At 30.8% G+C, this 25,839-nt stretch overlaps 2 protein-coding genes across 2 annotated transcripts in view; both read left to right on the top strand.

Annotated features, from left to right (window-relative positions):
• Positions 1-19,771, top strand: part of ida (anaphase promoting complex subunit 5 ida) — a 38,075-nt gene extending 18,304 nt beyond the window's left edge. The window contains exons 10-19 of the mRNA XM_067264270.1: positions 5,056-5,139; positions 5,539-5,606; positions 5,692-5,805; positions 5,882-6,014; positions 11,258-11,454; positions 12,885-12,998; positions 13,097-13,244; positions 16,039-16,201; positions 19,399-19,493; positions 19,565-19,771. Coding sequence (XP_067120371.1) covers positions 5,056-5,139; positions 5,539-5,606; positions 5,692-5,805; positions 5,882-6,014; positions 11,258-11,454; positions 12,885-12,998; positions 13,097-13,244; positions 16,039-16,201; positions 19,399-19,493; positions 19,565-19,681 — 1,233 coding nt within the window. The 3' untranslated portion in view covers positions 19,682-19,771. The remainder of the gene's footprint in view (positions 1-5,055; positions 5,140-5,538; positions 5,607-5,691; positions 5,806-5,881; positions 6,015-11,257; positions 11,455-12,884; positions 12,999-13,096; positions 13,245-16,038; positions 16,202-19,398; positions 19,494-19,564) is intronic.
• LOC136969961 (transmembrane protein 268) overlaps positions 1-25,839 on the top strand; it is a 364,695-nt gene that overhangs the window by 170,078 nt on the left and 168,778 nt on the right. The window lies entirely within an intron of this gene.

Consider the following 25,839-nt stretch of genomic DNA (forward strand, 5'->3'; position numbering starts at 1 on the left):
GCAATTCTGTGTTGACTGCTGTGCTAGAGTAAAGTCTCACAGTCTACAAGACATTATAAAGACAGGTTTTGTTGATATCAGTTTTTGTGAGACAAAGTTTGCAAAATAAATTTTTCCTGGCAGGGTGTTGAGGCTTTAATTATATATCAACATCCCAAAGCCTGATGTATTGATGCTAATTAGCTTCTAATTATTAATTATAGCATAATAATAGTCTGATTACTTACAGAGAGAATTTGGATTAGAGGCTTCAAATTGTTGCACGAAATGTATCATGTAGGGGTATCAGTGGAGAATGGTAAACAATGCTTTGCAAATGATTGACCATGGCAGTAACAACTGATTTGCCATTTCCTTAGCACTTACTAAATATTGTTCATTTGTTGCATTAGTTAAAAACAATGTAAATGCTTTGATGACTATTTCTGTAGAAGTTGGATGCTGTTCTTTTCCTGTCACTAGGCTGAAGTCATGTGTCACTCCAAAGTTTGAAATCATCTTTAAATCATTTCCAGTTTTTTTTTTCTTTCAATTTTCTTAGTGTTACTAATACATTGCTATCATTTTGATAGCAAGTTGCACACAACCATCACTCATTAAACAGTGCCATTTGTACTTCTTGGCTGTTACTGTATTTTACGGACTATAAGACACACTTTTTTCTTCGAAAAATTGCCTCCAAAATTCAGGTGCATCTTATAGTCCGTAGCCTCTTATAGGTATGTTTTTTAAAAAATTGCTTAAAAATTAAGGTGCGTCTTATAGTCCATAAAATACAGTATAGATGATAGAGGGAAAATATGGCAATCGGTCAAAAAATGACCCCCAAGATTTTTATATTTTTGGACTCGTGACCTCGAAATGTCAAGAAATGCAATAAAATTCGGGGGCTTTCTGTGTGTATGGATGTTAGTGTGTGTGGAACACAATTTTGTTCATCCTGTTTAAAGCTTAATAACTCCTGTGCTTTTTGTCAAAATTTTCTGAAATTTTGCAAGGAAGTTTGTGTAATAGGGGTATTGATGCTATTAAATTTTGGTGATTAAAGTTTGGAGGTGTGGAGAGATAAAGTGGGTTGTATCATGTCTCAAGTAGGATTTTGTTTTAATGACTATTTTATTCACTATTAGCATTTACAGTTTTTAAAAAGCCATCCTGACTCTCAAAATTAAGTTTTTTTGCCATTTTATAATAATTAAAAATATAAAAAGTTTTTAAAATAAAATATTGTAACAGATGGTGCCACCAAATGTTGCTGGATTTTTTCCCTGATGGAGAACTTGAAACTAAAAATTTTTTGTTGTAAATGGTTTTCCCATATTCTTAATAGCTTAAATAAGAAATTGCATTGACATGTTTTTAGTAGATTTTGCTCTAGAATTCTCTAAGTAGTGTCCATTTATAACCACCACATATATTTTTGATTATTTTCAGCTATTTTGTGAAGTAGACTTAGTAGAATCAAAGTAGAATTATTATTATTTTATAATACATTGAAAAGCCATTTTTAAAATAAAATATAAAATTATCAGAAAATATTTGCATTTTATTTTTAAAGTTTATGATTTTTAAAAAAATAATTGGGCTGCAATTTTAAAATTGCGGACCTGTACATTTCCATTGTTGCTGTCTGTCTGTCTATTCTTTGCTAATCTCAAGAATGCAATTAGATAGATGAAAATCAAGACCGGATATGGGAAACTTAGGACCAGAAGCCTTGATTAACTACATACAAACTTCCATCCTGGACCAGAAATCATGTGAGTTTTTAAATTAGAAGATGATTAAAAATTGCAGCCTAGCATTGTGATGATGGTGCAATAAATAATTGTTCATTAAGGATAATTTCTTATTGTTTGTATTTACAGAAAATATTTAATAAACATGTTTAAATTATGATTTAAAAATCCATTAATCTTTGGCTGATTTGATTTCTGTTAGAATCTAATATCTTCACTCAGATGACAGTGAATTTGATTCAGTTGTTTCTGTATCAAATTCATATATAATATGAAATTTTTTTAAAGAACTGTTGTACTTTTACTAATTCTACTTCATTAAACAGCTGAAAATAATTAACAGGTTGTAAGGAGTTCATCAAGCAGCACTGGGCATTGTTGTTTTGATGCATTGCCAATGTTGTTTTCTATAATGGCGACTGATGTCCCTGCCCTGTCTATTCATGTCATTGTACAAAACAATATACAAATCTCATAAATGATTGGCTATTCATGTGATCAAAAACACTTCTATGAAAGCTGAAGATAGTTTAGAGCAGGGGTGGTGAACCTATGGCACGCATGCCCAAAGTGGCACGTAAGAGAAATCATCTGGCATGTAATGTATCATATGATTTTTGTCCTTTTCAATCATCCTTTCTGTTTATCATCTGATCATCCTTTTTTCAAATCAGATTTTTTACATTTATTCAAATTAAAGCGTATCTGTTTAATTTCTTTAAATATCATTATTTGAAGTGTAAGACTTTGGCACGCATTAACATCTTTAAAGCTAAGTATGCTTACAATATGGCATGCAGACTCAAAAAGGTTCGCCATCCCTGGTTTAGAGTAAACAAAGCCTTTAATACTTTTTCCAGAAACATTCACTTTATTCAAACAAATGTTTTTGATCTTTTTCAGAGGTCTGCTTCAGGTTTTAAATGCATATAATTTGAAGATTTGAACTGAGAGTTCTAAAGAAGCAATGTTCTTACAGTGTTTTTATATTTGAAATACGAATTGAATAAACTTATATTTTAACTTTCTGTGTATGTATTGTCTACTTGGACAATGTTTATTAATAAGACTTATTATACTGGTGTAGTTTCTGATTAGCAAAGAGAAGAGATCTTAGTCAAAAGTCAAAACAAAATATCTTTATTTTCACCTGTACACTCTTTTTGTGTGTTTTGGATCTGAAGGCCCTTCTTCAGCAGGTTTACAACATTCTATAACAATTGTATAAAAATCTTTTTTAAAACAATGACATTACACTGATGATAATATTTAACCATTAGCCTGCCGTTTGCCACGTCCCCTTGTTTATGTTTATTTTGTAAAATGGCCAAGGGCAAAATAGGTGAATCAGGCAATATTATTTTAAAAATTCACCAAAAATTAAATTATTATTTTATTCATATGAAAAAAATCACATATATTTATCAATATAGTTAGTTTTAAATACAACATTTTTCAATAAAGTTTGAAAAATTTATGAGAAAAAAATTAATATATGATAACTGACATTCAAACTTGAAAATTTGTTACTTTTTGTCAAAATTAACATTGTCTGGTTACTTCATTCTTATTGTGACTGAGCCAGAATGACGTAGAATATTGTTCTGTGCAATTTGATATAACATTTATGCGTGTATGTTTATTCGTTGTGAAATTATTGCACATTATATCAAACATTTGTTTGAAATCTAAACTTTATTCTGCTTTCAATTAATATAATGAACTAATATACTTTATTCATTTCATATCAAACAAGATTATATATTTTTGTAATAAACATATGATTACCAGTAGCAATAGATGTAACATTTGCTGATATTTTAGATTTAAAAAAAAAATTAAAAATGAAAAAAATATATAAAATATCAGAACTGAAGGTCATAACTTGAATATTTATAATGCGTTAACATATTATAGTTGACTAAAGTTCATCAATGCTATAATAAGTTATTATAGTAATATTATTGCATGAACATGCTAAAAATGAAATAAAAAATTATCAGAAAATGAAAAATTAAGGAAAAAAACCGATAATTAAAATTTTTTAAGTCAATAAAACACCACCTGGACAAAAATATGTGAAACAGACGATAAACAAGATGCTGCCATCAAGTGCTGACATCTGTTGTTGATAAATTTTATAAAAATCAATTGTTAACAGGTTAACGATCAATTGGTACCCTGGCCTTTTTGCTTAACAATTAGGGTAATGATAGATCGGTACCCCGGCTGGGAAAGGGTTAAGATGAGATAAGATTACCTACAGTGGACAATAAAGAAAATGTAAGTAATTTTATCTTATCTTAAATATTATCATTGGTGTAATGTCATTGTTTTAAAAAAGTTCTTTATACAATTGTTATAAATGTTGTAAACCTGCTGAAGAGGGGCCTTCAGATTCGAGACACACAAAAAGAGTGTGAAGGGAAAAATAAAGATATTTTGTTTTGACTTTTCACTAAGATCTCCTCTCTTTGTTAATCAGAAACTACACCAGTATAATAAGTCCTATTAATAAACAAGATCCAAGTAGACAATATATACATGGAAATGTAAAACAATGAGAGGTAAAAAGAATTATGTATTTTAAATGTTGGATGTTATAAATAATATATAAACAATATAAGATATATACATTATTCAGTGCAAAATAAAATAAACTATAACAAAATAAAAATTAACAAGAAAAGGTCGAAAACATTTGTTTGAATAAAGTGGAGTGTTGCTGGAAAAAAGTGTTAAAGGTATTGCGTGATTTTGTGTACTCAAATCATTGACCATAACATATATACCGTATTTTACGGACTATAAGACGCACCTTAATTTTTAAGCAATTTTTTAAAAAAATACCTATAAGACGCACCTGAATTTTGGAGGCAATTTCTCGAAGAAAAAAGTGCGTCTTATAGTCTGTAAAATACGGTAAGTAGTGTATATATATAACACTTAATTTTTTTATTTTTTAATATAATTACACTTAAACATTTTATAGTCAATCCTGGAACTGCATTGTGATACTTAGCTTACTGAGTTTTGTGTGTGAACTGAACTATTCAGTTCTCACAGAAACTGATTAGTCCAGTGATTAGTTCTTTTAGAACTGAGTTGTTACAAAGATGTCTTGTCAAAACTGATAGAGACAATGTAAAATTCCATACTGAAGAGGGATAATGATTTAGAAATGTATCTATGGCTATTGAATGACAATTTATGAAATAAAGGTTTTTGACATGGCAAGAGTTGTTTTGGAGTAATCAGTTCTAGAAAACTAAGTATATTAAACATTTTATATATCTAAAATATGTGATATTTACAGTCATGGCTTTATCAACTTACTCCCAAAAACATTGAAAATCTTATAGAACATTCCATAGCAAAAACTGGTGAACATAATATGTGGGTAAGTTGTTTATCAATGTTTTTAGTCTTTTATTGCAACATGTATACACACACATCCCTTGATTAATGCAGTTAATTAATCTCTTGATGCTAGTGCATATATCAAAATCATATTAATCAAATACAGTAGCTATTTAAGTAAAGACAGCTGGTAAAGCTGTGTTAATTAAAACTTCTGCTGCATATATAAAGGGATTGCCACAATTAATCTTGTGTTAATCAAATCCCACATTAAGCAAGGGATATATATATATATATATATATATATGTATGTATGTATGTGTGTGTGTGTGTTTGTGTGTAAAATAGATAAAATGTTAATTTTAATTATGATTTTAAAACTTAGAATGGTTATAAATAATAATAATAATAATAATAATAATGCTTTTTTATTATGCAGTATTTATCGTCATTGGGAGTTCTAGCTTTAACACAATTAAAATCATTATCATCTACCAATCCTGCTCAGTAAGCTGTTAAAATTTTATTAAAGTTTTAAAATTCTAATAATGTATTTTTTTAAAGTAAGCAATTAAAAAAATTTATATTTCAGTGTATTTGAGGTAATGATGAAAAGTGATATTTTAAACTGTCAGCATTCAATGACCGAATTAATGGGAAGTTCCTATTCACAAAGAGCTGCTTTATGGACATTATATGGAAACAGGTAAATTTTTAATGAACTAACTACATTTGATTGAATTTTGATGTTAAGATAAATTGATAATTTGTATTTTTTCTAGTTTAATGTCTGTGTTAATTAGTCAGTTATTACTTCACTTAAACATATCTGATCCTATAAGAGGTGGAGTTTATCACATTGGAAAGGGCACTTGTCTTGCATTATGTAATATAGCAAAAATGTACAGTAGTCAGGTATGCATTTTATATACTAATTTTATATACAAATATTTAAACTATAATACAAATAATTAATATATAAATTATATTATATATAATTTATATATAATTGTCTATATTATAAATAATTGTCAAACTTCAAGAACATTATTTTTCATTCCTATTAAATACTAGCAGATAAGCCCGGCGTTGCTTGGGCAAAAAGTAACAATAGCAAAGATTAAGATTATTACATTACAGCCAATCTTATCCATTTTCACAGAATGCAAGAATTAGGTCCCTGTTTCCAACTAATTAGAAAATTTTTAGATGGATCTAAAAATATGTTCAATTTCCCGCAAAAACGCAAAAAACCACATCTGCACCTGTAAATCTTGCACGTTGCTTTTTCTTAACACTTCCATTCTTATCACTTCCATTGTTAACACTTTCCCCACGGGGGAATTTTGAAAAATCTCTTCTTAATGTACATTCTCTTGACATACTCTATTAAAATGCAATCAAAAATGCAAAAAACTGCATCTAAAATAGTATAATAGAAGCTGAGTTTTTCACGGTAAGCCTTAATTTTGCCCCTCTTCCCTGCAAGAAGCAAATTTTGACATCTATATAATAGTAGGTACATAAAAACATGGGTGTATTTGAATGCAATATTGTATCAAAATTTCAAAGCAATTGGCGAAGAACTTTTGGAGATTTAAGATTTTGAACAAACGAACATTTACATTTTTATTTATGTAGATATGCAAAAGCATTAAGTCCAGATCCAACAACAAAATATCGGTGTGTCTACAGTTTTACTCTAGGTATATATTGTGTTTAATGGTCTTTTTTTAACAAAGATAAAATGGAATTAAAAAAGACTTAACTTGTTTGTATAGTTTTTATTAATTAATATGCAAATAATCCTGCATTTGTGAGAAGTTATATTCAAAGATTTTAATTTTTATTTTCAGAAACTTTTAAATGCATACAGGTTACAGGTGTGTATATATATACATACACACACACACACACACACACACACACACACATACTGTATTTTCTGTAATAATCACTTACATAAATAGTTTTCTTGTAGTAGTCACCCATCTACTTGTATTGAGAGATAAACTGCAATGGTTGACCTAAATATTGGTATATTAGTGGTGATATTATTGGTATTCACTGGGTGATTGGTCATGAACAGTTTGGACTATGAACAAATTGAATAATGAACACTTTCACAAAAGATTTTTATGTTTGGACAATGAACACCTCACAGAACAAACACAAGAAGAAGCAACATAAAATAATGAATACTGATTGGTCTTCCCTTGTCTTCAGGCAACAATTCAAAAATCGTTTAGTTTTGCGTCAGTTTTTATTTTCAAAAGGTGAGAGTATAATAGCAAAGGTAGAGAGTGGGCAGAAGATGTCTGATGTTTCTGGGCAGTATGGCTTGAACAAGTCTACAGTAGGCTGCAGTTCAGTCTTATCTAAGAAAGATACAATATAATCAAGAAGACTCAAGCAGCTTAAGGAGTAACAAAAAATCACATCTAAGAGATAAAGAACAGCTCATAATGGAACCTGAAACTGATCTGACAGAAGAATGCCAAGAACTCTTGAATGAAGAACACCAAGAAACTTGGCGAGATATGTTTTCTTCTAAAAAAGAGGATTAATAGCGAGGTTGAGGCCAAAGTTGAAAACGCCTATGTCGGATGTTCAGTGCCGCTTTTCTGTGAGCCTAGAAGTTTGACAATGGCATTTGGAATGTCGAACATGATTCCACTGACTTTCCAAACATCATTGTCAAACTTCTAGGCTTACAGGAAAGCAGTGCTGGACGTCCGACGTACACGTTTTTGCGTTTAAAACTTTGGCCTCAACCTCGCTAATGTTGATATCTGCTATTAAAGATCTTTTGAAGAAATGGGAGGATGTCAGAACAACGGTCTTAGAATGGCATCCAAATCAGGTTGCGGTTAATAGGCTTTGGGATCTCTACGATTACAATGCTATTAATTACTTCTGAAAAATCCTGAAGAAGAGAGAAAAGTAATTGACATTAGACATATTCTTTAACTCCCACAAATGAAAAAAACATGACTAATAAAAATGCAAGACTGTGTGTATATATATATTATTATTATTACATATAAATAAATATAGTGAGAAAGTATATATTTTTTATTTTTGGGGGTCTCCAGAACGAATCAATCAAATTCTCATGGAAAACCTATGGGAAATCAATAATCAGTTAACGAACAATTCAGATGGCAAACAGAGTCTTGGAATGGATTATGTTCGTTAACCGATCACCCACTGTATTTGATATTATCGACTAATCCATTATCAATATATTTTCTTATATTGAAGTATGAATAATGAATACTAGTTGATATATCAGGAATTATCGTTAATAATTGACTGATATCAAGAATTTCAAAATTTTTGAAGTTAATTCAAGTATTTTATTCAAATGACTTTTTATATATAAAAAATTATTTAAAACGATGGAGTCTGTTTCTATTTCATTTACTTAATTGTATTATAAAAGTTATTGTAAAAATATTTCTTGATCGTATTATAGAAACATTTCTAAAATTTCTTACAATTTCTTAACATTCTTAAAAAGTTATTACAGATAATACCAAATTCAGAATAGTGTTAAAAATGCAGATGAATTAATATCTAAATTGGAAAAAGAAAAAAATTTTTCCAGAATACAGATTATTGAGTTTGGACATAACATCAATGTATCCTTCCATTGTTTACAATATGATCGAACAAAGCTTATGTAAGTACCAAGTCCCAGAATATTTGAGGGAGCTGATTAATTTCGCATTGGTTAATAATTATTTTTCAGTTGGAAAAATGTTTTACAGGGGTTTGGTAATAGGCCCAAAATTGTCAGAAATCTATATGTTGGATATAGATAAAACTATTTCAGATTTTAAAGGCATAGTATTCTTAGCCAGGTATGTTAATGACATTTTCATCATATATAATAGTGTAACAACCACACCAAAGGAAATTCTGGTGTATGTTATTAATCCACATATTAGATTTACTCACAAATGTGAAAAGTATAAAAAGATAAATTACAGGTATTTAGATATAATGATTGTGAGATTCAGCGATCACCTTGAATATTATAGGTTTGAGCTGTGTAACGCCAAAAAGGTAATTAATTTTAAATCATATTACCCCACAAACCATAAAAGGAATGTATATTTGATGGAATTAAGGAAGATTTTCTCAAGAACTACCAAAAGTGACATCTGTGAAAAAGAAATTAAAGAAGTGCATAAGAAGTATATTTTAAACTGGTATCTGTTAAAATTATTGAATAATTTGTATGAGAGGTTTATAATGGATGGATATAAAATAAAAACAAACATGAAGTTAAACAGTATATATCATTCCCCTATATTAGAGGAGTATACAAGAAATATAATAAAATCCTTAGTCAAAATAATCAAATTAAATTTACCCAGTCTCAAAATAATAGGTTGTTGGATCTGATGGTCATAGGAACAAGAATAAAAAAGAATATCTTAGAAAAAGAAGGTATAGTATATAAACTGAAATGTACATGTAATATTCCAAGTTTTTACATTGGGAAAACTAAAAGAAAATTAAAGAAAAGATTATCAGAACATTTAGCTTTGGTAAGATTAAAAAATAACAATTCTCCAATTTATTGCCATTATAATGTTAATAATTGTAAAATTGATATCAATGATGTTAGAATTGTTTATCATGAGAAAAATACTGTAAAAAGAAAAGTAAAAGAACACTTTGCGATAATTATGCAAAATAATGTTGTAAATTTAAATACGGGTGGGTTGGTGGCTGTGTGTTGGGAGGTCTTCATTGAGAATACAAATGTAACTTCATGAGAAATAAATTGTATTACGTGAGGTTGTTAAAACCCGAAACTGTATAGTTGCCACTGATTCTACTGAAGAGGCCTTCTAATTATGAAAGTGAAATGCATTTAGAGGTATCATTGGTTTATTAAAAGTATTTCTGCGATTGGGTTCGCTGCCTTTTTAATTTTTAACTTTTATTATGTTTTAAAGTTTAAGAAATTTTATCTTCCCCAAGTCGGATTACATTGAAAATTATTTTTTGTCTATTTTTTTATATATTTGTCACAATATTCTGATTTAACTAGTTTCATGTTAATTGTCCCTGCTTGAGAGTTGCCCTTTTTCAGTTTTTGCTGGACTGACTCCGATTCTAGAGTCAATATTTTCTTATTATTGATTCTGACTACAACACCAACTCCTTAGTATTTATATACATTATCCACCATTTCATTAGAGCATTAGATTAATTAACTTCATATTCATACAATTCTTTTAAACTTCTTACTCTTAAAAGCAGTCTAACTGCCTCTAATCTCTAATTATGAAATATAGATTTAGTTAAGGAGTTGGAGTCAGCAAAAAATTTGCTTACACTGACTCCCCAGCTCTTTTTTTTCTTACGATATCAATAGGTTTTTACGCCAATAATTGCCAACCAAAACTGAAAAAAGTTGCCCAGTGGGCAATTATCACAGGAAATGCATTATTTGTTTTAAACTTAACCAGTAATTATAATCATTTTTACACAAAATTTAGAATATATATTTAACTACTTTTATTAGGAATTCTAAACATACTGAACCATAGACACATTGATTTTTTAAAAGATTTTACAAGGTATAAGGTATTAAGTTGAAAATACCATTATTTATTAATAAGTCTGTAGCATTTTGATAGTTTAGTATTTGCTATATTAGGAATGCTTTATGTAATAAAAGAAGTTTTATTAACATCTCAAAAGTTGTAACTGTGAAAGATGCAGAAAATTTACTTTTGTTTTAAAAAAATTTATAAGTAGGAAAGAATAAAGCGTGTTTTAATTTTTTCCAAAGAGAAATAAATTACTAGTTTTAAATTTTCTAAATTAGATGAAAGAAATTGTGCTAGAGTTTTCTCTAAATCATAAACAGGTTTTTTTTTTTTTATTAAAAACAAAACAAGCATTTTTATAAATCTTGTCTTCAAAAACTAATCTTAGACAAGATATGTTTGTATTTAAACTAAGTTTGTCTTTTAATACGTTAAATATAAATGAATTAGCAACATGCTTAAGAATAAAATAGCATTTGAAAGATCTTGATATGATTTTCAGTTTGCTACTAGAAAAAGATCACCGATGATAAAAAATATAAACTATTTTATGCATCTAAATTATGTAATAAAAAATATTTCTAGGGTCAATATAATTCAGCAATAGAAGTTTTGTCTCATGCCAAAGAATTATTCAATCCTCATGTTGAACTTGCTCATAATTGGATGCTTTGTGAACAAACTGTGCTGTTTGAGAGAGCGATTCATCACGGAAAGTGGCAAGAAGCTTCAATGGCTATTGCTAGCATAGATATATTAGATCCATTAGAAGCTACATACAGGTAGTTACTTTTATTTATGTCTTATCACATAATAGTAATAACAACAATAATAATAATAATATCTAATTTTCCATTTTCTTTGATTCTTGTTTCTTTTATAAATTTTAACATATTTACTGTTTGTTTTTATTGAGTTGTAACATAAACTATCCAATTTTGATATGTTTATACGTATCACAAATTTATTTATTTATTATATTATTTTAAAATTTGAGCTGTGTGCATTATTCATAACTTGTATTTTAATATTTTCACACAATTAAATGTATTAATTTATTAATTTTGAAGTCTTATCATGATTTAAGATATTAAAATATATTTCTCAATTAATTACTAATTAATTAAATTTATTACTTATTTAGAAATTATCTTCTACCAAATTAATAACACAAAACATAAATAGCAAAGTTTATAAATTTTTCATTTTACTGTTCATTGAATGAAATAAAAAAATTAGCTTTGAACTATATTTTCTATAATGTATTAAGAGAATGTATGCAAACGAATTTGTATTAATTAAGATTAGTTTATCATAGAGTGTGTCAAAATTCATAAAATTAAAGATTTATAGTAGCTTATCAATATAGAAAGAAGAAATATATTGAAAAAGTATGTGATTAAAAAATAAAATAACATTTTCAAGTGAAGAAATTTTGCTGCTATATTTTTAATCTCTGTGAAACAGAGATTAGAAATTTGGTTGCAAAATTTTTAGCATATTTAGCTATTAGGATAGATTTATTTACATTGATTATACAAGCAGCTATGTTTATAGCTGCTTGCATAATCAGTGCATAAAATTCAACAGCTGTGTTTATAATTGCTAAATTTTCACTTTGCAAATGATCTAACACTTTTTACCTTCAAGGGATATGATATTTTTTTTGGTAGTTTTGATAATTTGACACAAGTCTTTGTTTAGATATCATTGCTGATTTGTGAGACTAAAAGAAAAATAACTAATAACTAAAATTAGCAAGAAAGACATAATAATGACATTCACAGTGCATACTAATATAAATACAATGTTTAATATTCACATGTTTACATGTTACACAAATTTACATATTAAAATAATGCAAGAAACTAAGAGACCATTCGGAAATGTTAGTGGATAGTAAATCCACTAGCATTGTCTAATGGTCAATGACAAAATTTTGTACCAAAATATGTTTAAGGTAAAAACATTAAAAGTCATTTAATTGTTTTTTTTAATCCCTTATCATCATTATTTTTGTTAATCCTATAAATAAATGACTTTTATCTTTGTAATTATGAAAAAATAGTTGCAAATACCAAACTGTAAATATGTGAAATGCATGAATATGAATCTTCTAATGTAGAATTAAATGATAGTTTGGTTAGTGATGATTAAGTAATGATTTACTATATTTATTGTGACAGAATTTAATTGATTTATTTTTAACTAGGAAAGCACTTTTACTTATATATCAAGGTAATAAAACAGAATCTCATACATTAGTAAAAAAATTGCTGGGAAAGTGTAAAGAAAAGTATGGTCCTCCTGCTTATTTTCTTGCTAGGTAAATAAAATTCTTATTTATTTGTATATGCAAAAATTTTATTGATAGGTATTTCAAATTACTAATCAGTTTTTTTTTTTTTCACTTTATAAAATTAGAATTCTGTTATTGGAAGCAGAATTATTTATTCAGTCATCAAGCTATGCATCGGCAATACCATCTCTGATGAAATGCTTATCCATTTGCAAAGATCATCATTTAATGTCTTATAAATTATTAACAATCCTGTATCTCTCAGGAGTTCAGGTAAATGATTCTTGCTATGTTTTTATTAATATTTAATTTTATACGAGATTTATTTTTAATTAAGTAGGGTAAATCTGATGTAATGTTGCTGACAGATCTGAAAATTTAAACGTGTTATATGTGAATCATCATTACATTACATTGATTTTATATATATTGCTATAGTAGATAAGAAAGAAAGATGTGATATTCTTATACTGTACAATTTTTTTGGATTCTGGAAATTGATTTATATCAATGTAATATTGTGAAAATGCAGTAGAATCCACTTTATTGTAATCATTTCAGGATTTGTCTGTGCTGTTAGTAGTCATTGAATGATATTATTAAGTTGATAACTATTTGGTTCTTTCAAATGAAACACAGACTCATACATCCAATGCAAGTACAGTGTATGATTTACTGTGCAGTACATTGTAAGGATTTACAGATGTGGTATACTTGACACTGAACAACTTGCTCACTTGTTCGGAAGTGCACCCCTCTACCTGTACAGTGGTGTCCTACTCTCCCTCAGTATCGTCAGTATTGCCACTGCAGTCTATATTTCATTTGAAAGAACCAAATATATAAGGCTCTAGTTAATAGAAATTTGGATTTTATTGACTCTGACATTAAAAAGACATGTTATAAAACAATTACAAAATGTACAAATTGAAGATTTATCAATTATAATAATAATTGTTAATTAATGTAATTCATCCAATATTGTTTGCCTGTTGGTTTTTTTAATACAGTCTTTAACAATAGCTAGCTTATAATTAAAGTAAGAAATGTCAACAATTTAAACTACTTTACTGCAAACAAATAATAATTAAAATGGTTTATATTTAAAATACTGATAATGCTGATAATAATAACTGAAAATGTTTTAGTATTATCAATCGTATATTGAGGCTGATAGCATGAAAACGCAGCTTAAGAATGCCTGTTTAACCAATGATAAATATAAGCAAAACCCAATTACAGTAAGTTTTTATAGTGAATTTTAATTTAAATGTTTTGGGACTTTCTAGTTCTGACAGTATTAAATGACTGACAACAATATCTATAATTACAATTAGCAAATTCTATTAAGAGTTTTTCAGAGTTGTATAATAATAATAATAAGTTGACAAAACTGCGTCAAACAGCTGGTTAGCTCGGGGATGCCTCTTTGGGGAGACGGAAGGATTCATGATTGCCATACAGGATCAGGTCATAAATACTAAAAACTACAGAAAACACATACTCAAAGATGCAACACTCACAAATGACACATGCAGAAAATGTCGCATCATGCCAGAAACTATACAACACATCACCTCTGGTTGCAAGCTCTTGGCACAAACAGATTATTTACACAGACATAATCAAGTAGCAAATATAATACACCAAGAGCTTGCAAAGAAACACAAATTATTAGACATCCATGAACCATACTACAAGTACATTCCACAGACAGTATTGGAAAACAACACACACAAAATGTACTACGACAGAGCCATAATCACAGATAAAACAATTTACCACAACAGACCAGACATCACACTCATTGACAAACACAATAAAATAACATACATTATAGACATATCCATTCCAAACACTTACAATGTACAAAACACATGCACTGAAAAAATTAGCAAGTACACAGAACTCGCCCAGGAAATAAGGCATCTGTGGAGGATGGATAGGGTGCTTATTGTACCTGTTGTTCTCTCCTCTACAGGTGTCATACCACACACACTACACAAAAGCCTGGGCACATTAGAATTGAATAGAAACACATACATCATACTACAGAAGGCCACTATATTGAATACATGTCATATTGTGAGAAAATTCTTGAATACAGACACACACACTGATACACTTCTTTAATTTCTGTTTTGGTTACTATGCCTTGACTTTGGTCCGGCATAGTACTTAGCCACCGGTGTTAACCGAGTATATCTAGCTTAACCCAACATAATAATAATAAAGGCAATGCAGGCTGGAGCACAAGCTCCTGGTAGGGACACCCATGCCAGTAAGGTCTATGGGAAGAAATGAATCTAAGAGTGACCACACCCACATTCTATGGAGATATTTATTATGGTAATAACCAGATTAAAGTGTGATACCTGCTCGGACGTCGCCTGGGTTAACAAGGTCCGCGTTCGTGGGTTAGGCAGAGGCTCACGTTTGAAAAATAGGCCACAGTCTCCCTTGGTTACCAGTGGTGAAAGCAGCACTGGCCCAAGCATGACTACTGCAATGCCCTCAACAGATGTGAGGAACCAACCCAGCCTTGGTGTTTCTGTGGCAATGCATCCACAGACCACAAAGGCTGGAAAACCACACCAACAGATGAAATGGACAATAGAAATGAACGAGTTTATCATTCGTACTTACTACACCATCACAAAACTCGAAACAAATACACTTCTTTAATTTCTGTTTTGGTTACTATGCCTTGACTTTGGTCCGGCACACAGTCCTTAGTACACAGCCACCGGTGTTAACCAAGTATATCTCACTTAACCCAACATAATAATAAAACTCTGAAGATTTTCATAAAATTCAAATAATGATGCTATCATTAAATTTCAATCACAAATGCTGATTTTATTTTGTTGACTGTGTTATATGGAGAAAACATTTTCAAAAACTTTTTTAACCACCCTGTGGATACTACTGAAATGGCTGTTTATGCATAATTAATGTTTGGATTACAACAATTGTTTGGCATTAAACTAAAAAATCAGGTTATTGGACGCTTATATTTGAATAAAAATACTTCTTTAATATATGTAATATTTTTCTGTTTTTATAGTTTATGTTGAATCTACCACATCAGGCACTTCATTTATTGGATCAGATCTTCATAAATTTACTTGCCCAATGTTCTCTGTATGATAAAGCACGAGCCTACTTACTCTATGCCAAGTGTCTTCTAGCTTGTACAAAGTTTGATTCTCTTGAATCTAAGAAAGAAGGTAAAAATTTCATAATATATTTTTTGCTACAGTAGAATTTATGGATCCATTTAAACATTAATTTATACATGTTAGTGGATATTTTATTTAAAAATTTTTTTGTTTTAACTTAAACAGTTATTTGAGAATTACTTATATTTAACTGTAAATCACCCTACATATATATAGTTAACTAGGAGATTATGCAACAATAGAATTGAGGCTGAGTCAGAAGGAAAGAAGCGATCACCTGTTAGGCACAGAAGATGCGATCCTTGTATAGTACCTGATGTATGCGGACAGGTGAACTTTGCACTTGCTACCACAAAATAGGCTATCCATGTACCTACCAGACCAGATCCTTGCACTGGCCGGGTAGGGATAGACAATTCAAGAAAAAAGCAATCAATGGCAATTGCTTTGTTCTTGTGTTTTGTTCATTTTTTGCAACTATTTTCTGTTAGGTGCACTGTTTTTTTATTTTTGACCTCTATGCCTAAATTTCGTTAGGTGTACTCATCGCATCAGAGAGCATGGACATTGTCACTGTAATACCTTTGTATATTGGAAATGAAGTCATGGACTCTTATTTTTTACTTTCCTGGCTGTGTTATAGATAACAGAGGGAAAGTATGGTGATTGGTTAAAAAATTTAAATTTACATCCCGAGATTTTTACATTTTTGGATGTAGGGGATCTTGAAATGCCAAGAAATGAAAAAACATTCAGAGATTTTTTTCTGTATGTATGGATGTTAAGGTGTGTGTGTGACATGATTTTGTTTACCCTCTTTGAAGCTTCATAACTTCTGTGCTTTCAAAAATTTCTGAAATTTTGGAGGAAGGTTTGTATATTAGAAAGATTCATGCTATTAAATTTCGGTGGTTTAAGGACAACAGGGTGAGGAGATAAAGGGTGGGCGTGTGTCATATCTCGAGTGGAGTTGGACTTAATGATGATTTTACTCATTATTAACTTTTACAATTTTTTATAAAATCCATCTCTACCCTCAAAATTAAGCTTTTTGCCATTTTATAATAATTAAAAATGTAAAGTTTTTTAATGAAATATCTTAACAGATAGTGCCACCAGAATTTTAAATGTTGCTGAGAAAGTTAAGAGATTTGTTGCTGGATTTTTTACATTTAAAAGGATCCACATTACATTTCTGGATTCCTCATCTCAATGAATGGAAAATGGCAAAGTTTTATCAAAATTGATCCATTAAATTTTGAGAATGAACTCTATTCTATAAGACCATACAAAACATGCTAGCAATTGCTAAACATTGCATGACAAAGCAATGTCGTGCATGCTTGTGAAAAAACCTTATATCTCAAAAACAAAGTCATGGACTCCCACTTTTTTATTGCATTTTGGAATTCTGCATCACAATTAATGGAAAATGGCAAAATTTAATCAAAATTGATCAAACAGATTTTGAGGATGAACACAGTTTTGTAAGCTTCATATAAGAATCTTTGCTTCGATTATAATTATTTCTTTTGCCATATATATTTTCAATATTCAGCAAAATGTAATAATGATATAGTATGTGTTTTTCACTAAAATATATGAGGATGCTTATGGGAGAAAGGGGCTAGGTTGATTAGACTCAAGTCAAGATGAATGAAGGATAAGAGATTGTATGTGGCTGATGGTGGACATACTGAGATGAAGCACCTTTACAAATGAAACTCATTTATTGGGAGAAATGACTGCTACATAGTTTTACAATGGGGCTCATTCTCGGTTGACAATCTAAAGAGTCCAGAGGTTATCATTGGTAACGGTCCCTCTACAATTCAAAAACCCTGGGTAATGTGAACAAGTCTGGAGGTAAAACAGTGATGGTTAGTCAGATGATGAATGACAATGAAGGTGGCAGAGTGACAGGGAGGATGGTATTTCAGAGACAGCAATATCACAAGCACAGAGATAAAGAAATGAACAGAGTCAGTCATCTTGTGACGTTGGGAGGGAGAAATCCACTTTTTCCTTAAAATTCAGGGTTTTTAAAGAATTTTTCCTCTAATTCTATCTCATCACTTTCCAATTGGTTTCCTTCTTTGTTTCCAGGTGGAAATAAGATTGGATGAGGTCACAAGAAAGGTCAATATTCAGTGTTCAACTCGACATTGTATCTCAACTGTGACTAGGAGATGTTGACGGAACTTTGAAACCTGAGCTCATATTTGTTATGGTATCCATTCTGACATTTAGGAATTTTAACTGCAAAATGAAATTGTTTTCTTTCATTAAACTGTTCTGTTTCCCCAATTTAATTAAATTTTGTTGTTTTTATATGGGTATCAGAGTCAAAGTTTGAATTCCTTGGTCTGACAGTGATTAAGATATTAGCATGTGTGTTTCAGTCTCACTCGAGACATAGATTGTTTACATTTATGTTGCTTCGTGACATATTTATTTTATACATTTTCTTTTTAGCATGATAAACAAGAAGTTTGGACTCTGTCTGGAGGGTGTAATCACAGGTACCACTGTTTTTTCCTCATTTGTGTGGTGTATATCCCTGTTGATAAACTTTATTACTTTTGCTGTTGAAAAAAAGCTGCTTTTGGAGTGCGATTATGTCAGACCCAATAGACTTTCAAAGGGGAATGAATGCATGCCTAGAAGAGGCTTCTCTGACCTGAGTTGATGAGTTTAACGAGATCTACTGTTTCCTTGATCACATCTCAGTACTCAAAGACACACAAAACATCTGATAGAAGCAGCTGTAGTAGAAAGTGAAAGCTGGATGCAAGGGACAGAAGAGCACTTTGTCAAATTGTAAAGAGAAAACATAAAACTGTAGAAGTGCAAATTACCGCAGAATTGGCTGCAAGTGTAAGGGTATTGGTTCACTGAAAACCATCCGATGTGCACTGCATAAAGATAAAGATATCTTAAATTTATATATTATTTTTCTTATTAATAAAATCAATTATATGACTATGAATAAATATTATAATGAATAACATAAGATGGTTTATGACAGTTTTCATTGTCTTCCATTTTAATAATTTTTAATAATCCTATAAATTATTGAAAGCTTAAAAATTTGGCTCACTTGTACTATAGAAACATTTTATGTGGGCTACCATTTAAAATAGTTGTTTTCTCCTGTCTCTATACATTGCTATTATTATTGCTATAAAATATTATATTTAATTAATAACTGTAATATTAATTATAATAATTTTATATTCTTTCAGCATTATTGTCATCCATTCAGATGATAAGTAAATCGATCGATTATTTCCATAAAATAGAAGCCTTTCATCGAATGAAAGATGCTATATATTGGCAGGTTTGTTTTTAAAAGTTTTCTTTATACAATAATATAAATTACATTTTATTTATTAAAAATTTTACTTTTAGGCTTTGGTCTATAATGAGTTGGGGATGACAAATGAAAGGAATTCGTGTTCCAGACAATTTAGACTTCTAGATCAACAGTTTGATTGCGATACGTGGACTGGGATTATGATTCCTTAATATTACACCTACAAGAGTTTGTAAATGGAAAGTATTTCTGTATTTTATTTGTATTTAATGAAATATGAATAAATATAGAATTGTTTATAAGTTATGTATATAACTATTATTATTATTATTTATTTAATTGGAACAATTTCATGTTGGAGGTATATCACTTTGTCATCTCAGGAAATAGAAAATATGGATCATATTATTCTACACTAAAAAATATCTTTATATGTTTTCTTCACATAAAAATAAATTAGAAATTATATTAAAATTTTGAAAAGAACATATACAAAATTTATTCAGCATAAGAAATTCTGATATACGAGGGTAGGCTGAAAAGTAATGCACACATGCTTGTCGAGCGCAAACGAAATGATTTTCAGAAGCGTGCCAGGTGGCATATGGAAGTAACATTCCCCCTCTATATGCATGTGCAGTTTGAGGTCGTTTGGTTCATCCAGTATATTTCGAGAAGCAGAAATATGGAGACATGTTCTAGTGCTATGTCAACGTGAGTTAAACAGCGTGCTTGTTATCGAATTTTTAACTGCTGAAAAAGTGACTCCTACTGAGATTCATCGTTGTTTAAAGGCTGTTTATGGTGATGATGCTGTTGATAGGTCTACTGTAAATCGATGGGTAATAAAATTTTGTGGTTGTGAGCCCAGAAAAGCCATAATTGTTGATGAAACACGCAGTGGACGTCCGATCACTGCCACAGATGATAAACATCGCAACGAGGGGCAATGGTAAATTCTTCTCAATACATACAGACTTTAAAACACCTCCGGTGTCGAGTTTGTTGTGTTAGAGGCAGCATGGCACCAATAATCTTGCAAAATGACAACGCTCATCCACTTGCCTCGCACGCAGCTGGAGAGGCTCTGTGAAACCTGAAGTTTGAACTTATTCCCCTGATCTTGTGCCTTGCGATTTTTATTTTTTTTCTCTACCTCAAGGTAATCGTTACACCTCAGACAATGAGGTGAAGGCAGCTGTCAAGTCCTGGATTCGAGAAAAGTGAGAAGAATTTTTCAGTGACGGAACGAAAAACTTGTTTCACGTTGGGAGAAACATGTTAGCCTTAATGGTGATTATGTTGAAAAATAAATATGGTTTTGAAGCTTAAGAATTGTACTTTAATGTACTTTTTACCCAATCTTGCTATTTGTTTTTGTTTGTGTTCTACAAGCACGTGTGCATTACTTTTCAGCCTACCCATGTATATTAAAAGATGTGGTTGTATGTATTGTATTTTTGGCCAAGATCAGATCATTTGTATATATAAAATAAGAGCTTCCATTTTTTTATTTGTTCACATATAATTAGTGTTTGTTCAAAATAATTTTCCATAATAGAACTCCTATTGATTCTGGAATATTGTTTTGTTTGACATGAAATTTTTCTTATTTTGTGCATTTTTTCCATTGTTTTGAATGGCATGGAAAATGTTCATTCTGTTTTCATAACACAGTACACTTTACAAGAGAATATGCATTAATTAAAATGAAATTTCTTTTAGTGTTTGTTATGGACTAATGTATTGTGGACTAAACGATCAATGAGTCAATTTAGTGTGCAGAATGAATCAGTCTATTTAAGCAATATAGTACAGAACATTTGAATGATCTTGGTTTAGAAAATTTTCATTTATTTTCATGAATTTATGATCTTAATGAAGAAACTTCCAGAGGAAAGGTCTCATACTCAAAACCAAGGCAGAACACCACCTTCACACAATTTCTCCACCTTGGCATTGGCATGTGTTGCTATATATCAATAAAATTAGCTTTAATAATAATTTCATATATTTGCAATTGATTTAATTACCACTTTTCATAAATTTTAACATCCAATTTAAAAATGCAGTACAAATTGTTATTGGTAACAGGAACATACACAATACACAAGACTCCAGGCAATTTTTAAACAAACAATTATATTTTGCAAATGCATTATTTTTTTGCTTTTAAGAAATTGATTTCACTGAATTGTTGATAATTTTTTAAAATATTTATATAACAATTTAACATAAAATTTTCAAAACATTTTTATAACTATGTTATACAGGGTGTTTTGAAACTCATGGGTAAAAATTTAAGGGGTGATAGAAAACATCTAAACGAGCAATTTTCACCATATAATGCATGGGCGGAGAGCAAGCGGTGAACCGCTAGGAGGTATCTGTTACTTTCACATGAAAGAACGAAACACCAAACCGATAGGGGAGGTACTAAATAATTTTATTGACAGCATGTGTGGCAAAATTACAGAAACTTCTCAAAAGAGCGACCACCTGCAGTAATGCAGGTGTTACACCTGCAATTTTTTGGTCTGGCACGTGTCTTCTTGGAAAACGCTGCCTGTACAGTCTTTCGGCTTCAAGAGCATTCCCATTCACAAGACCATACATAAAATGCATGTCTGCCTTTTCCTGATTACTGTATGTCGCCATACCTTCTGAAATCCACGGTAGAAATGACGATGTGTAAGAAAACTTGTGCTTTATGCTTTCCATTACTGTGCTGTCTAGCGGTTCACTGCTTGCTCTCTGCCCATGCATTGTATGGTGAAAATTGCCTGTTTAGATGGTTTCTATCACCCCTTAAATTTTTGCTCATGAGTTTCAAAACACCCTGTATACATAAAAACTTACAAAACAAAGCTGAGTCTGTGGTGTGATATATTGAAAATATTTTAGCACTTTTTTTTAATGTAGATATAAAAATATAACTTTCCCGAATAATGAAGAATAATTTACACTATTTTTACCAGATTTTAAGGTAAAGTATTTTCCAATACAGTCAAACCTGTTTTTGTGCGGTCTTTTTCTGTGCGATTTTTTTTGTGCGGTATATGAAAATTTCAATCAAATTGGAACATAATTGACTCCTGTAAAATTTTTAAAAACTCTATTGGTTGTTTTCTATGACATCAGCAGGTTTTTTCATTTTTTATTCAGTAAAATTTTTTTCTCATACGTTTATTTCGGTCTCCTCTTATTTTAATAGCATAAAAACCATAAATATTATGTTATATTTGAACAGATGCGGTAAGTTAGCTCCCCTCCAGCTTTAGACTGCAGGTCTGAAATTTCACGCCTTGTTAAATGAAATAACACTTCCTGCAGCTATATTTATCAAATAAAATCATTATTTAACGATTATTTTTAACTTTTTAATGTTAGATTCGTATTTAAGTGGAAATAATTAATTAATATAAAAATTAAAATTCTTAGAGGATTTTTTTCCCCATTAGGTGTTGCAGAAAAAGGCCCAAGGAGTTAAAAAAGCAATTCCTAGTTATTTCGTACGGTTTCGAGTTATTTTCTACGTGAGACTTTTTTTATGCGGTCCCTATTCACCGCATTAAAAAATATTTTTTTAACCCCTCCACATTCATATGGTATAGGGATTTAAACAAAAGTATTATAGGTTTTATATATAGGTTATAAAGTATTATATTTAAAAAATTCCTTTTATTGTAAGCTAATTTAATATCAAAGGAAAAATAGAAGGAAAAAAATATTCTGAATGTAATGCAAAAAAACATACACAAAATAAAAATTACAAAATCACAAAGAAATAAATTACAAAAGTAATCACGGTAATATCATAAGGTTTACAGCCAGTATTTCAGTTAAAATAGGAAAAAGGAAAAATACTGACTGAGTAAAGCAGTGGTTCTCAAACCGAAACCATTTTGCGGTCCCCTACAGGACTTCAAAGCGATTTCAGGGGGACTGAAGGGATCACTTCAGGCAAAGCAGATGCACCCATCCCCTTGAATGTACACTTTGAATGTACATGATGACTAAGATTTGCCATATTCTGAATAAATAATTTTGTCCATCCATCCATTGTTTGTCACATCCATCTTTAAATAATACTGAATGTTGTTATTTTTGTTAAATATAATCTTATAAGTGATACTATTGGACGGCATATTTTTTCCTCGCTATATTGTTGGTTAATACAATCATCCAGTGTTCGGTGATTTTTTATCCAATCGTCTACCTGGTGGGTGTATTATTATCTTGCACATTGCAAGATAATAATACACCCACCAATGGGTTTATGCGATGCTGATTAGGAATTCTTCAATGCAGCATTATATTTTTTATGATTTCGAAAATATCACGTAATATTAACAACTAGAAATTTTCCCCTCAAGAGAAGCTAATATTGCTACAAATTAAGTAGCCTGTGGTGTTCTTATGAACCTAATTGATGCGCGATAATACATTTTAAATAACAGGTTCGTTAGATCGTTACTTCTGATTGGATAATAGAATGTCACATAGTCACTATGGGAATTTAAAAAAAAATTATTGTATAAGCGACAAGATGCGGCTACTTTTTTAAATTTAAAGTTGCACCATTTGAAAAAAAAATTTTTTAATGCAACTTAAGGTAAATGATGTCACTGCAACGTTAATGACATCACTTTCATTGGATTGGACAAAAATAGCAGGCATAATAGAGAATCGACATAGCATTCTTCTGAATAAAAAACAACGTTATGAAATAGTAGTGTTGCCACCCGTCCGGTTTGTAATTCATTGTCCGGGTTAACTATTAATTTTGCCCGGGATTTCGTAGAAACCTGTCGACCTTTTTTCTTTTGCTTCTCAGCTCTTTAAAGTTAAGTTATTTCATTAATTAATTTAAGTTGCTCCTACACAAACCTGACCTGCCGTCCGGGTCAGCAATTTTGAAAAGGTGGCAACACTATGAAGTAGTAACATCTGTGGAGAAAGAAAGACAACAAAGGAAGGCACAAACAGACTGGTTATTACACAGTTGTGTCACTTTATTATGACCTGTTGTAAAAAGCGGTTATTCTGAATTAATAGAGGTTGCGGCCGAAATTTTCGTCTCTAAAACATAATAATTGCCTTTTTCAGCACGAACTTCATAATAATTGCCTTTTTCGGAACGGACAGTAGCTAGGTAGTATGGAAGTGATTCGGTAAGATGCTGGAAGGTTGCCACAGATTCAGTATCGAGCCATGCAGACTACAGTGCCTCCGACAGCTGCGTAAGGGCGCGTGGTGGAGTATACATATACAGCAAGTATGATCATTTAGGTGGTCCTAATGGTGCTGATTGGGTTCAAATCTGGAGATTTAGGGGCCAGGGAAGTACTTGGATGTCTTGGTCATGCTCCTCCAACCATTCCTGGACAATTTGGCAATATAAAATGTCGCGTAATCGTGTTGGAAGACCCTAGAAGGTTCTCCCCAGAGAAACAGGTGTAACCTACTTAATCTGCAAGGATGGATAATTCCAATTCGGTTGAGAATGCCTTCCAGAAGTATGAGTTGGCCCAGACAATGTGAAGAAATCATTTCCAAGACCAACGCTGCCTCTGCCAGCTTGTGTTCTTCCAGAAATGGTTGAATAATTGCAAAGTGCTTCTTCTCGGAGGTCCCTCACCTGAAATGCCAATGTCCATCCGTTCGATGGAGCAGAAAACGTGACTCATCGGAAAAGGTATCCTTTGTCATTCAGATATCCAATTCCGGTACTGCTGTACTGTACATATTGAAGCCTCTTCTGCTGATGCTTCTTCATCAGCTGGATACAATAACCATCCGCCTGCTTCAGAATCCCATACGCAACGGGGTTCACTATATTGTCATTTTACACCTAAGTTTGGTAGTCTCCTGGTTCATTTTGGCAGTGAATTGCTGAACAGTAGCGTGTCGGTCGGCCTTCACATTCCTTCCAACCCGATGTTTACCTCTTACATCAATGGCACGTGGAGCTTCACAGTTTCCAATCGTTTGTTCGCAATGGTGCCGCGAACAGTTCGAAAGCTGCACAGTTTCAGAAATACTCCACCCTAGGCCCAAAAGCTGATGATTATCCCTTTCTGCAAATATGATAAATCGATCATTTTACCCACGACTGCTTGCAAAGAATTTTTACTTTGCTATAGGTCGCTAAATAAATACGACTTTAAGAACAAATCATCTGAAATTCTACTATATTTACACTTTGCGCGATTTTTATTTATGTCCCTTTTCCCACCTTTAAGTCCGCGCAAGTCACGCCCACGCAATTAAGTCAACGTACCTCTTCTAATAGCGCTTTTCATTATTACAGTACAAAATAAACTTGCCCTGTTTATTATAAATATTAGAAAATAGGGGTTTTATTTTT

This window comes from Centruroides vittatus, unplaced genomic scaffold (genome assembly GCF_030686945.1).
Source record: "Centruroides vittatus isolate TY-2023 unplaced genomic scaffold, ASM3068694v2 contig_1832, whole genome shotgun sequence".
Taxonomy (NCBI): Eukaryota; Metazoa; Arthropoda; class Arachnida; order Scorpiones; family Buthidae; genus Centruroides; species Centruroides vittatus.